Source organism: Oncorhynchus kisutch, linkage group LG21 (assembly GCF_002021735.2).
Source record: "Oncorhynchus kisutch isolate 150728-3 linkage group LG21, Okis_V2, whole genome shotgun sequence".
NCBI classification, from domain to species: domain Eukaryota; kingdom Metazoa; phylum Chordata; class Actinopteri; order Salmoniformes; family Salmonidae; genus Oncorhynchus; species Oncorhynchus kisutch.
This window is the reverse complement of record NC_034194.2, coordinates 30,782,083-30,794,863: the sequence shown is the minus strand read 5'-3', so window position 1 is coordinate 30,794,863 and position 12,781 is coordinate 30,782,083. Positions and strand designations below refer to the sequence as shown.

Genomic DNA, 12,781 nt, shown 5'->3' with positions numbered 1-12,781 from the left:
CTTCAGTGATTTTTGCAATTCGTTCCAGTCATTGGCAGCAGAGAACTGGAAGGAAAGGTGGCCAAAGTAAGTGTTGGGCTTTGGAGATGACCAGTGAAATACCTGCTGGAGCGAGTGCTATGGGTGGGTGTTGCTATGGTGACCATTGAGCTGAGATAAGGCGGGGCTTTACATAGCAAAGACTTATAGATGACCTGGAGCCAGTGGGTTTGGTGACAAAAATGTAGCAAGGGCAAGCCAACGAGAGCATACAGGTCGCAGTGGTGGGTAGTATATGGGCACTGTGATAGACTAAATCCAATTTGCTGAGTATAGTGTTGGAGGCTATTTTGTAAATGACTTTGCCGAAGTCAAGGATTGGTAGGATGGTCAGTTCTACGAGGGTACGTTTGGCATCATGAGTGTAGGAGGCTTTGTTGCGAAATAGGAAGTCGATTCTAGATTTACTTTTGGTTTGGAGCATTTAAAAGCAGTTGGAGGCCACAGAAGGAGTGTTGTATGGCATTGAAGCTCATTTGGAAGTTTGTTAACACAGTGTCCAAAGAAGGGCTAGATGTATACAGAATGGTGTCGTCTGCATAGAGGTGGAACAGGGAATCACCAGCAGCAAGAGTGACATCATTGATGTATACAGAGAAATGAATCGGCCCGATAATTGAACCCTGTGGCACCCCCATATAGACTGCCAGAGGTCCGGACAACAGGCCCTCCGATTTGACACACTGAACTCTATCTGATAAGTAGTTTGTGAACCAGGCGAGGCAGTCATTTGAGAAACCAATGCTATTGAGTCTGCCGATAAGAATGTGGTGATTAACAGAGTCGAAAGCCTTGGCCAGGTCGATGATGACGGCTGCACATTACTGTCTTTTATCGATGGCGGTTATGATACCGTTTAGGACCTTGAGCGTGGCTGAGGTGTACCCATAACCAGCTCGGAAACCAGATTGCATAGTGGAGAAGGTACAGTGGGATTCGAAATGGTCGGTGATCTGTTTGTTAACTTGACTTTCGAAGATTTTAGAATGGCAGTGCAGGATGGATATTGGTCTATAACAGTTTGGGTCTAGAGTGTCTCCCCCTTTGAAGAGGGGGATGACCGCGGCAGCATTCCAATCTTTGGGGATCTTAGACTAAAGAGAGGTTGAACAGGCTAGTCATAGGTGTTGCAAGAATTTTGGAAAGAGAGGGTCCAGATTGTCTAGAATTAAGCTATGGTGAGATTTGCCAAGTGGAGGGCGAGGGAGAGCTTTGTAAGCATTTCTGCTTGTGGAGTAAAGGTGATCAATAGTTGTTGTTTTTTGCCTTTAGTTGCACAGGTGACATGCTGGTCGAATTTCAGTTTCCCTGCAATAAAATCACCGGCCTCTAGGACCACCGCCTCTGGATGAGCATTTTCTTGTTTTCTTATGGCCCTATACAGCTCGTTGAGTGTTTTTGGTGGTAAATAGACAGCTATGGAAAATATAGATGAAAACTCTTTTGGTAAATAGTATGGTCTACAGCTTATTCTAACTCAGCTAAGCAGAATATTGAGACGTCCTTCATATTATTGATTAGGAGTGGAGGGAGAGAGCAATGATGTTAGAGGTGGAGAGGAGTGAAGGGTGGTGCTGACTTATGGTGAGAGGTCATTTTAGATAAATGCGACCAGGTCTTGTTGACATCGCCGTTGAAAGCTTTACTGGCGTGGTTGTGTTGATCACACAGCTGTGTGTCTATGCATCCAGACCAACAATACATCCAGACTCTTCATCCTTCATTCATCTATCCATATACCCTTATAAGGCCATCCTAAACACACTTTCATTCCTTCATTAATTCCTTCATCGATCTCTCTGTTTTATAGCCCCTCTCTCTCTCTCTATACTTTCCCATTCTTACATACCTTTATGCCTCTTGTCATCGTTCCCTCCAATCCGTTACATCTCTCACACAAGCTTTATTCTTTCATCCATCCTTCCTATTTTCTATATCTCCATTATTTTCTGCCCACATTTTATCGTCTAACCTCTCTCATATCCTTGTCCATCCCACCCCCATGTTCCTTCCTCCGACCATCCTCATCAAATCAAATCAAATGTATTTATATAGCCCTTTGTACATCAGCTGATATCCCAAAGTGCTGTACAGAAACCCCAAAACCTAGGACTAAACCTAGAGAGGAACCAGGCTATGAGGGGTGGCCAGTCCTCTTCTGGCTGTGCCATTTGGAGATTATAACAGAACATGGCCAAGATGTTCAAATGTTCATAAATGACCAGCATGGTCAAATAATAATAATCACAGTAGTTGTCTAGGGTGCAGCAAGTCAGCACCTCAGGAGTAAATGTCAGTTTGCTTTTCATAGCAATTCATTAAGAGTATCTCTACCACTCCTGCGATCTCTAGAGAGTTGAAAACAGCAGGTCTGGGACAGGTAGCACATCCGGAGAACAGGTCAGGATTCCATAGCGGCAGGCAGAACAGTTGAAACTGGAGCAGCAGCACGGCCAGTTGGACTGGGGACAGCAAGGAGTCATCATGCCAGGTAGTCCTGAGGCATGGTCCTAGGGCTCAGGTCCTCCGAGAAAGAGAAAGAAAGAGAGAAAGAGAGAATTAGAGAGAGCATACTTAAATTCACACAGGACACTGGATAAGACAGGATAAGTACTCCAGATATAATAAACTGACCCTAGCCCCCGACACATAAACTACTGTAGCATAAATACTGGAGGCTGAGACAGGAGGGTTCAGCAGACACTGTGGCCCCTTCCGATGATACCCCCGGACAGGGCCAAACAGGTAGTATATAATCCCACACACTTTGCCAAAGCACAGCCCCCACACCATTAGTGGGATATCTTCAGCCACCAACTTACCATCCTGAGACAAGGCCGAGTATATATAGCCCACAAAGATCTCCACCACTGTACAACCCAAGGGGGGGCGCCAACCCAGACAGAAAGATCACGTCAGTGACTCAACCCACTCAAGTGACACACCTTGAGGAACACCGGAATTTACATTTGATTTGTCAGAGGACAAACCATTCACAGCGACAAACTGATATCTTTCTGACAGATAAGATCTAAACCCAGCCTAGTGGGGCGGCAGGGTAGCCTAGTGGTTAGAGCGTTGGACTAGTAACCGGAAGGTTACAAGTTCAAATCCCCGAGCTGACAAGGTACAAATCTGTCATTTGTCTTTCTGCCCCTGAACAGGCAGTTAACCCACTGTTCCTAGGCCGTCATTGTAAATAAGAATTTGTTCTTTTAACTGACTTGCCTAGTTAAATAAAGGTAAGAAAAAAAAAACAGGCCAGAACTTGTCCGTGTCGACCATTTTGGGTTTCCAATCTCTCCAAAATAATGTGGGGATCGATGGTATCCAATGCAGCACTAAGGTCTAGGAGCATGAGGACAGATGCAGAGCCTCGGTCTGATGCCATTAAAAGGTAATTTACCACCTTCACAAGTGAAGTCTCAGTGCTATGATGGGGTCTAAAACCAGACTGAAGCATTTCGTATACATTGTTTGTCTTCTGGAAGGCAGTGAGTTGATGCACAACAGCTTTTTCTAAAAATGTTGAGAGGAATGGAAGATTCGATATAGGCCCTCCCTTCCTCTTCCCCCTTGTCTTCCAAATTGATTTTTATTCCAATGTGTCTCCCACTGTTTTAAACTGGCCTCTGAATCATCATCCCGCCAGACACATCTTCCACTATCAGCCAAAACCAGAGGGAAGGAGGTAAAACAACTGCAGCCACAGACTGGGTCCATCCCTCCCTCCCTAATCAAATACAATTAACATCTGAATGCCATGCAGTAGATTGATGATCATTGGGGAGAATGAAAGAGATGAGCGATTAGAGTTTATGGGGACTGTGATTGTGGTTTGTGAGGACTATGATTACGGCTTGTGAGGACTGATGTGCCAGGCTGACTGAAGTTCTAATCTGACCCCCTGGTGGAGAGGAAGAAGATCAAAGACTCTCATCACATCCCATCACAGGGCTCTAGCTGGGCCAGTCTGGAGTCACTGTCTCTGTCTGTCAGGCTACTGTGTGGTGTTGGTGGAGGAGTCAACAGACACACAGTGAAATTGACCAACCTCCTAGTGAGGCTGTCCGATGTTGAGGGATGTAGCGGTGAAGACCACGTTGTGTGATCCGTGGTGTCATCTGCACAGTAGTTTCGCAACAGATTAAATAAGGGTAAACTATGATTTGTATTATAACTTGTTTTACAGTATAGTTCATGAACTATGCTAGATTTGGAAACATGCAGATTTGTTCCTGGTTCCGTGATTTACAGTAAATGTGAATGGCATAGGGTTGCAACATTCCAGAAACTGTCCCAATGTTTACCAGGTTTTTGAGAAATCCTGGTTTATAGGATTATCAGAATCAGAAGGGAGGGAATCATACAACTTGGAATCATCCAACCGCAATTTCTGAAAAATTTAAAAGCCCTAAATGAAGTGGAGATACTTAATGAACAGTGTTTATTATTGTATTTATTCTATTCACACACATTTTCACACTAGTGTTATTCTGATTGTGTATCTGAGCTGCAGGGGGAGACGAAGATCTTGAAGCTGAAGAACCTTCGTCCTCAAGACTATGCCAACTACAGTTGCATCGCTTCCGTTAGGAACGTCTGTGGCATTTCCGACCGAAACATTGTCTTCAAACTCACCAACAAGACAGGTCAGTCTTCAAACTCACCAACAAGACAGTTGATGTTTTTGATTTTACAATTTAATACTCAATTGAACCACAAATGTAGATTCAATGTATAAAAACATTTGTTGAGGATAACAGAAAAAAGTGAAATACTTATTTCCATTGTGGTCCTCTTCAAAAAAATCTAATATGTTACACATTCACATTTTAAAATCTGAAATCTAGTAAACATCACATGGCCAAAATAATTAAACAACTGTGCAAAGACTAAAACATACGACACTTCAATAGTCCTCCTGATAATAGTGGTGTCTCTCCTTGGGAATAGCTTGCAGAACTAGCCGGCCAGCATCCTACACTGTCCAAACATAAACAAATATAATATTGTCTAAAACTCACTAAGAAGATGGGTTAGTCTTCAAACTCACTAACAAGAGGGGGTTAGTCTCCAAACTCACTAACAAGAGGGGGTTAGTCTTCAAACTCACTAACAAGAGGGGTTTCAGTCTTTAAACTTACCAACAAGAGGGGGTTAGTCTTCAAAATCAATTATAAGAGGGGGTTAGTCTTCAAAATCACTAACAAGAGGGGGTTAGTCTTCAAAATCAATTATAAGAGGGGGTTAGTCTTCAAAATCACTAACAAGAGGGGGTTAGTCTTCAAACTCACTAACAAGAGGGGGTTGGTCTTCAAAATCACTAACAAGAGGGGTTTAGTCTTCAAAATCACTAACAAGAGGAGGTTAGTCTTCAAAATCAATTATAAGAGGGGGTTAGTCTTCAAACACACTAATAAGAGGGGGTTAGTCTTCAAAATCACTAACAAGAGGGGGTTAGTCTTCAAAATCACTAACAAGAGGGGGATAGTCTTCAAAATCAATTATAAGAGGGGGTTAGTCTTAAAACTCACTAACACGAGGGGGTTAGTCTTCAAACTCACTAACACGAGGGGCTTAGTCTTCAAAATAACTAACAATGCAGGTCAGTAGCTTCAAACTTAAAGCCGATTTATGGTCAATCGGATTTCTGCAGTGGCCGTACAGCATTTAGGCAATGCGGCCTCCGCAGATGTCAGAGCATTCATACTTCTTGCACTTTGGGAGCTGTCATACGCATCCAATAAATTGGTCTGCACCACTTATAAGGCACCACTCGTAGTGATTCAGGGCTAATCTCAATAGCCAGCCAGCTAATTACAAGCAATTGGCAAAACAAAAAGACACGTGCTTGACATAAAAAGACAGCACCATTTTCCCACCTGCATCTCTGCTTCAACCCTTAATTTAATTGTTTTGCTTTATGAGTTTGTCCCGCAACTGCCTCCCACTTCTTGTAGCAAGCTTCCACTTCCATAGATGAGGTAAAGAGATCAATAGAATTAGACCATAACAATGGAAAATCCATAGAAACGTTTTGGGGAATGATACTGTGAAGGAAAGATCCGGAATCTCCTCTTGACCGTCAGCACAATTAGCCTACATTTAGGCTATGTGTATTTTACACTATGCTGAGGTAAAAATCTGAGTACAATACTTGTATTGATGTCAACTCCAATACATGTTTGTCATCATCATCAATCAACTGCATTACAGTTGAAAATGACTTTGACTACCACCACTGATTTCTGTATGTTAGCTATGCTACCAGCTTAGACAAACAGGAGTTAGCATTTAGCTGTCACTTCTTCTAAATTTGAAAAGGGACAACTTCCTAGCGTTATGCAGTGAAAACATCCAAATATATCCAAATCGGACTTTAGTAAGCAAATTGTGGGACTGTCACAATACATTTTTACCACATCTATCCCCATTACTTCCCCAACCTCTTTCCAGGAGTTCAAACTCATTTTCGATTCCCTACATGAGGTATCATCAAGATGTTTATATTTACAAACTTATTCTGATAGCCTTTCATCAAGGTTCTCCATGTTTGTTGTGAAGGAAGTTGTCAAATAAGTCAGTTGGTGTTTATACAGGATGTACATCCCCCACATACCATTAACCAATTATGTCAGTGCAGAGCTATATGGTGCTATGCAGAGCCCTTTGCATTGTTACCAAATTTGGGAGGTGCACAGCATTTCAGTAAGGAGCTTGAGTTGGTCTCCGAAGGCTCCGCAATTGCATCACACCCTTCGTATGGATCTTCAGCACTGCATTGCCGGATCAAGCATAAATCACGTTTACCAACAAGACAGATTAGTCTCCAAACTCACCAACAAGACAGATTAGTCTCCAAACTCACCAACAAGACAGGTTAGTCTCCAAACTCACCAACAAGGCAGATTAGTCTCCAAACTCACCAACAAGACAGATTAGTCTCCAAACTCACCAACAAAACAGATTAGTCTCCAAACTCACCAACAAGACAGATTAGTCTCCAAACTCACCAACAAGACAGAGTAGTCTCCAAACCCAACAACAAGACAGATTAGTCTTCAAACCCAACAACAAGACAGAATTGCCTTCAAACTCACCAACAAGACAGATTAGTCTTCAAACACACCAACAAGACAGAATTGCCTTCAAACTCACCAACAAGACAGATTAGTCTTCAAACCCAACAACAAGACATGCACCATAAAGTCTTTAAGAAAACACCAAACCTCTAACCTCTTCCTCTCCAGTGTCTCCGTCCATCAAGCTGCTAGTGGAGGACCCCATTGTGGTGAACCCTGGCCAGACGGTGTCCCTGGTATGTATCACTACGGGTGGGGAGCCCAAACCAACGCTGAGCTGGGTCAGCAGCTCCGACAGCCTGCCTGAGAAAAGTGTGGTAAAGGGTGGAACACTCACCCTGCCGGCCATCACCTCAGACGAGGCTGGTGTATACAGCTGTGTGGCCACTAACAACGTGGGCAACCCGGCCAAGAAGTCTACCACGATAGTGGTCAGAGGTGAGAGGGAGGGAGGGAGGGAGGGAGGGAGGGAGGGAGGGAGGGTCAGGGCTGGGTGTAGGTGTAAGTCTAACATACAATATAAAGTAGAATCCTTAGAACATCACGGTCGGGCCGTGTCAAGAGGTTCCAGCGTCTTGATGTAATGACATGGACTGTGATAGACTGACAGATGCAAGGTCAGACATTTGAGTCCCACTCAGTGGGTGGGGGGCAACTTTTTATTCAATTTTGTAATTTTTCTTTTTCAGCGAGGGGGTTACAGGTGCAAGACAAAACATTAGAATAAATGCATACAAAGATATACCAATCCCATTCCCCCTCAAATAATAACTGTATCCACTGGTTAAATGGGAGAAAGTGTGGTGGATGCCATCTAAGAGCCATCATCTTTTTTTTTGCGGCAGTGCTGCCAGAAGTAATCTTCTCTGATTGATTGAGATTCAAGGAGCTTTCATCGTTAAGTAACGTAATAGATGGAGAGCATTGCATATTTCAATTCATGCACCTCTAAATTAATTTTGTAACTTTTCTTATCAGATTCTCAACATTCAAATGACAGGAATGGTTACTACAGTATGTTACTACAGTATGTTACTACAGTATATTACTATAGTATGTAAGCATAATGATACAATGACAGATCTCATTGTGGATGTTACCTTAGAATATTCATCCTACAACATACAGCACCAGCTGGCGACACATAAAGACTATATCATCATAGCACATACAGGGGTGAAGCCCATAGAATGGGGATGCATGTGAAACCACTCATTAAAGAGACTTATTAACAGGCCAATTAGAGTCGTTAAGCCAAGGCAGCCTAGCTAAAGGCACTGCAGGCTGTTTGACTATCAACTGGGATAAGGACTTACTGTCCAAGGCTCTTCCCCTCGTGGTAATTAACTCATGAAACAGTCAATAATTGTAGACTTGCCTTTGGGAGCAGCCAATGGGATGAGGCCTTAGTTTTCAAGGCTCTTCCCCTCAAGGTAATTGACACATGGAGCAGCCAATAGTTAAATTGTCTTTGGTGGAGCCATCGGTGTTCGTATAGCAGTTTGATTCATGCAAGAGGAGTCTCTAATGTTGTGGTGAATTGGTATAATATTGAGTGGAAGACTGTGCTGCCTATTAAATATGAGGTCCCAGAAACCGGGGAGGCAGCAGTGAAGTAGGACAAACCTTAGCACAGTGCATTTGGACATGCTGAATATGACAGCTGGTTAGGATAGTGGTGGTGGTGGTGTGTGTGTGTGTGTGCATGTGTGTGCACGCATTTGTCTGTCTGTGTGTGTGCATATGTGTGTGTGCGTGTGAACAGATATGACACGATATGTGTGTTAGTTTATGTTTTATTTATTTGTGTGTGTGTGTGTGTGTGTGTGTGTGTGTGTGTGTGCATGTGCATGTTTGTGTGAGGTTGTTGATCACACCCCTAGTCCTTGAGAAGCCCTCTCATGCGGGCGATGCCAAAGGGGCTGTCTGTTTTTCACAGATCTGTCCTCAGCAGATGGTGGCGTTTCTGCCCATGCTGTCCCACCAGCCGGACTGGCTCACCCCTCCTACAGTGCTTTGTGTGTGTGTGTGTGTTTAGTTTGCCCCCTGCTATGGCTCAGCATGCTGTTGGCTCACCACAGCTCAACTGCCATGACCCTTTAATGCATTAACAGAACGAGACACATCTCCAAGTGCAGAGCCCAGATCTCAGGACTATGTTTGGCAACAAAAGGACACTTTAGTGACACAATGACCTGGACAATGGATGAGAGCTGTTCTCAGCCTCTGTCAGCACAAGGTCTATTCGTTAGAGAATGTGTTCGCTGCAAGGTACATGTGTGTGTGTGTGTGTGTGTGTGTGTGTGTGTGTGTGTGTGTGTGTGTGTGCGTGAACGTTGCATCCCTGTGCGTTTCATCCTTGTGCATTTTTAAAGCGGTTTGATTTGTGGGTGTGTGATGTGGGGAAGTGACTGGTGCTGGAGGTATCAAACATTCAGAATCAAACAATGTTCTGATGTTCTGTCGTCGTCTCGTCATTTTGTCGTCTCGTCGCTTCGCCTGACAATTCCTCCAGGACTTTCTTCTTTTCATACAACTCCAAAGGATACATCAGACATTCCAGTCAGTGAACACACACACACACATACATGCATAGGCACAACCTCTCCCCAAACACACTCACTCACCCAGGCCCTGCACACTCTGTAAAGGCTGTTCTGTGTTACTAATAAAACTGATATTAATAACGCAGAACACCTGCAATGGGTTTCATTGTGGGCCTCCCTCCCGCTGATGTTATGTAGACAGATTGTTAGGAAAAACAACCCCCTCATGACGTGACTTGTAACAAACTGGCTTTTAGCGTGTAAATCGACATGTGAATGACTCTTAGCAAATGTGCTCTGAAATAAATAGTTGTCCTGAGACGCATATATTTCCATTTATAAATGACAAATGTAATGGTCCGGATGGACGTGACCTGGCAGACAGACTGCACAGTTGGGCAACGGAGTGCATGTGTCTGTCCTGCTGGCCGCTGACTGAACTTGTCAATTAACGCAGAGGTCAACCACAAGGTCATTCACAGTATCAATGGCATGTCACTCGTCTCCATTCATACATTGGCATGTGTCACTGTGAGTGTGTGTGAGCATTAACGTGTGGAGGCAGGGTGTGAATGGGTGTGTGATGATAATCAGAAAGGGGTGTGTGGTGGGGGTCCGGGGTTGGACGGTGGGTGTTTGTGTGCCGGAGGTACGTTTGGCTGGGGACTGGTGTCTTTGTCCCCTGTATGTTTTTACCCTTTCTATCGTCACCGAGAGGAGGTACTGTAGGTATCAGGTAGACTAGAGGAGAGGAGGTAGGTATCAGGTAGACTAGAGGAGAGGAGGTAGGTAGCAGGTAGACTAGAGGAGAGGAGGTACTGTAGGTATCAGGTAGACTAGAGGAGAGGAGGTAGGTATCCGGTAGACTAGAGGAGAGGAGGTAGGTAGCAGGTAGACTAGAGGAGAGGAGGTAGGTATCAGGTAGACTAGAGGAGAGGAGGTAGGTAGCAGGTAGACTAGAGGGGAGGAGGTAGGTATCAGGTAGACTAGAGGAGAAGAGGTACGTAGCAGGTAGACTAGAGGAGAGGAGGTACTGTAGGTATCAGGTAGACTAGAGGAGAGGAGGGAGGTATCAGGTAGACTAGAGGAGAGGAGGTAGGTAGCAGGTAGACTAGAGGGGAGGAGGTAGGTATCAGGTAGACTAGAGGAGAGGAGGTAGGTATCAGGTAGACTAGAGGAGAGGAGGTACTGTAGGTATCAGGTAGACTAGAGGAGAGGAGGTAGGTATCAGGTAGACTAGAGGAGAGGAGGTAGGTATCAGGTAGACTAGAGGAGAGGAGGTAGGTATCAGGTAGACTAGAGGAGAGGAGGTAGGTATCAGGTAGACTAGAGGAGAGGAGGTAGGTATCAGGTAGACTAGAGGGGAGGAGGTAGGTATCAGGTAGACTAGAGGAGAGGAGGTAGGTAGCAGGTAGACTAGAGGAGAGGAGGTACTGTAGGTATCAGGTAGACTAGAGGAGAGGAGGTAGGTATCAGGTAGACTAGAGGAGAGGAGGTAGGTAGCAGGTAGACTAGAGGAGAGGAGGTACTGTAGGTATCAGGTAGACTAGAGGAGAGGAGGTAGGTATCAGGTAGACTAGAGGAGAGGAGGTAGGTAGCAGGTAGACTAGAGGAGAGGAGGTAGGTATCAGGTAGACTAGAGGAGAGGAGGTAGGTAGCAGGTAGACTAGAGGGGAGGAGGTAGGTATCAGGTAGACTAGAGGAGAGGAGGTACGTAGCAGGTAGACTAGAGGAGAGGAGGTACTGTAGGTATCAGGTAGACTAGAGGAGAGGAGGGAGGTATCAGGTAGACTAGAGGAGAGGAGGTAGGTAGCAGGTAGACTAGAGGGGAGGAGGTAGGTATCAGGTAGACTAGAGGAGAGGAGGTAGGTATCAGGTAGACTAGAGGAGAGGAGGTACTGTAGGTATCAGGTAGACTAGAGGAGAGGAGGTACTGTAGGTATCAGGTAGACTAGACGAGAGGAGGTAGGTAGCAGGTAGACAAGAGGAAAGGGGGTAGATATCAGGGAGACTAGAGGAGAGGAGGTAGGGATCAGGTAGACTAGAGGAGAGGAGGTAGGTATCAGGTAGACTAGAGGAGAGGATGTAGGTATCAGGTAGACTAGAGGAGAGAAGGTAGGTCGCAGGTAGACTAGAGGAGAGGAGGTAGGTATCAGGTAGACTAGAGGAGAGGAGGTAGCTATCAGGTAGACTAGAGGAGAGGAGGTACATAGCAGGTAGACTAGAGGAGAGGAGGTAGGTAGCAGGTAGACTAGAGGAGAGGAGGTAGGTATCAGGTAGACTAGAGGAGAGGAGGTACGTAGCAGGTAGACTAGAGGAGAGGAGGTAGGTATCAGGTAGACTAGAGGAGAGGAGGTAGGTATCAGGTAGACTAGAGGAGAGGAGGTACTGTAGGTATCAGGTAGACTAGAGGAGAGGAGGTACTGTAGGTATCAGGTAGACTAGACGAGAGGAGGTAGGTAGCAGGTAGACAAGAGGAAAGGGGGTAGGTATCAGGGAGACTAGAGGAGAGGAGGTAGGTATCAGGTAGACTAGAGGAGAGGATGTAGGTATCAGGTAGACTAGAGGAGAGAAGGTAGGTATCAGGTAGACTAGAGGAGAGGAGGTAGGTATCAGGTAGACTAGAGGAGAGGAGGTAGCTATCAGGTAGACTAGAGGAGAGGAGGTACGTAGCAGGTAGACTAGAGGATAGGAGGTAGGTAGCAGGTAGACTAGAGGAGAGGGGGTACTGTAGGTATCAGGTAGACTAGAGGAGAGGAGGTACTGTAGGTATCAGGTAGACAAGAGGAGAGGGGGTAGGTATCAGGGAGACTAGAGGAGAGGGGGTAGGTATCAGGGAGACTAGAGGAGAGGAGGTAGGTATCAGGGAGACTAGAGGAGAGGAGGTAGGTAGCAGGTAGACTAGAGGAGAGGAGGTAGGTATTAGGTAAACTAGAGGAGAGGAGGTACTGTAGGTATCAGGTAGACTAGAGGAGAGGAGGTAGGTATCAGGTAGACTAGAGGAGAGGATGTACTGTAGGTATCAGGTAGACTAGAGGAGAGGAGGTAGGTATTAGGTAAACTAGAGGAGAGGAGGTACTGTAGGTATCAGGTAGACAAGAGGAGAGGAGG

The 12,781-nt window shown here is 45.2% G+C and overlaps 1 protein-coding gene across 1 annotated transcript in view; it reads left to right on the top strand.

The window, feature by feature from the left end:
• The window catches only part of LOC109879218 (MAM domain-containing glycosylphosphatidylinositol anchor protein 2), a 425,402-nt gene that overhangs the window by 204,206 nt on the left and 208,415 nt on the right, over window positions 1-12,781 (top strand). Inside the window, exons 5-6 of the mRNA XM_031800190.1 lie at window positions 4,559-4,691; window positions 7,293-7,562. Coding sequence (XP_031656050.1) covers window positions 4,559-4,691; window positions 7,293-7,562 — 403 coding nt within the window. The remainder of the gene's footprint in view (window positions 1-4,558; window positions 4,692-7,292; window positions 7,563-12,781) is intronic.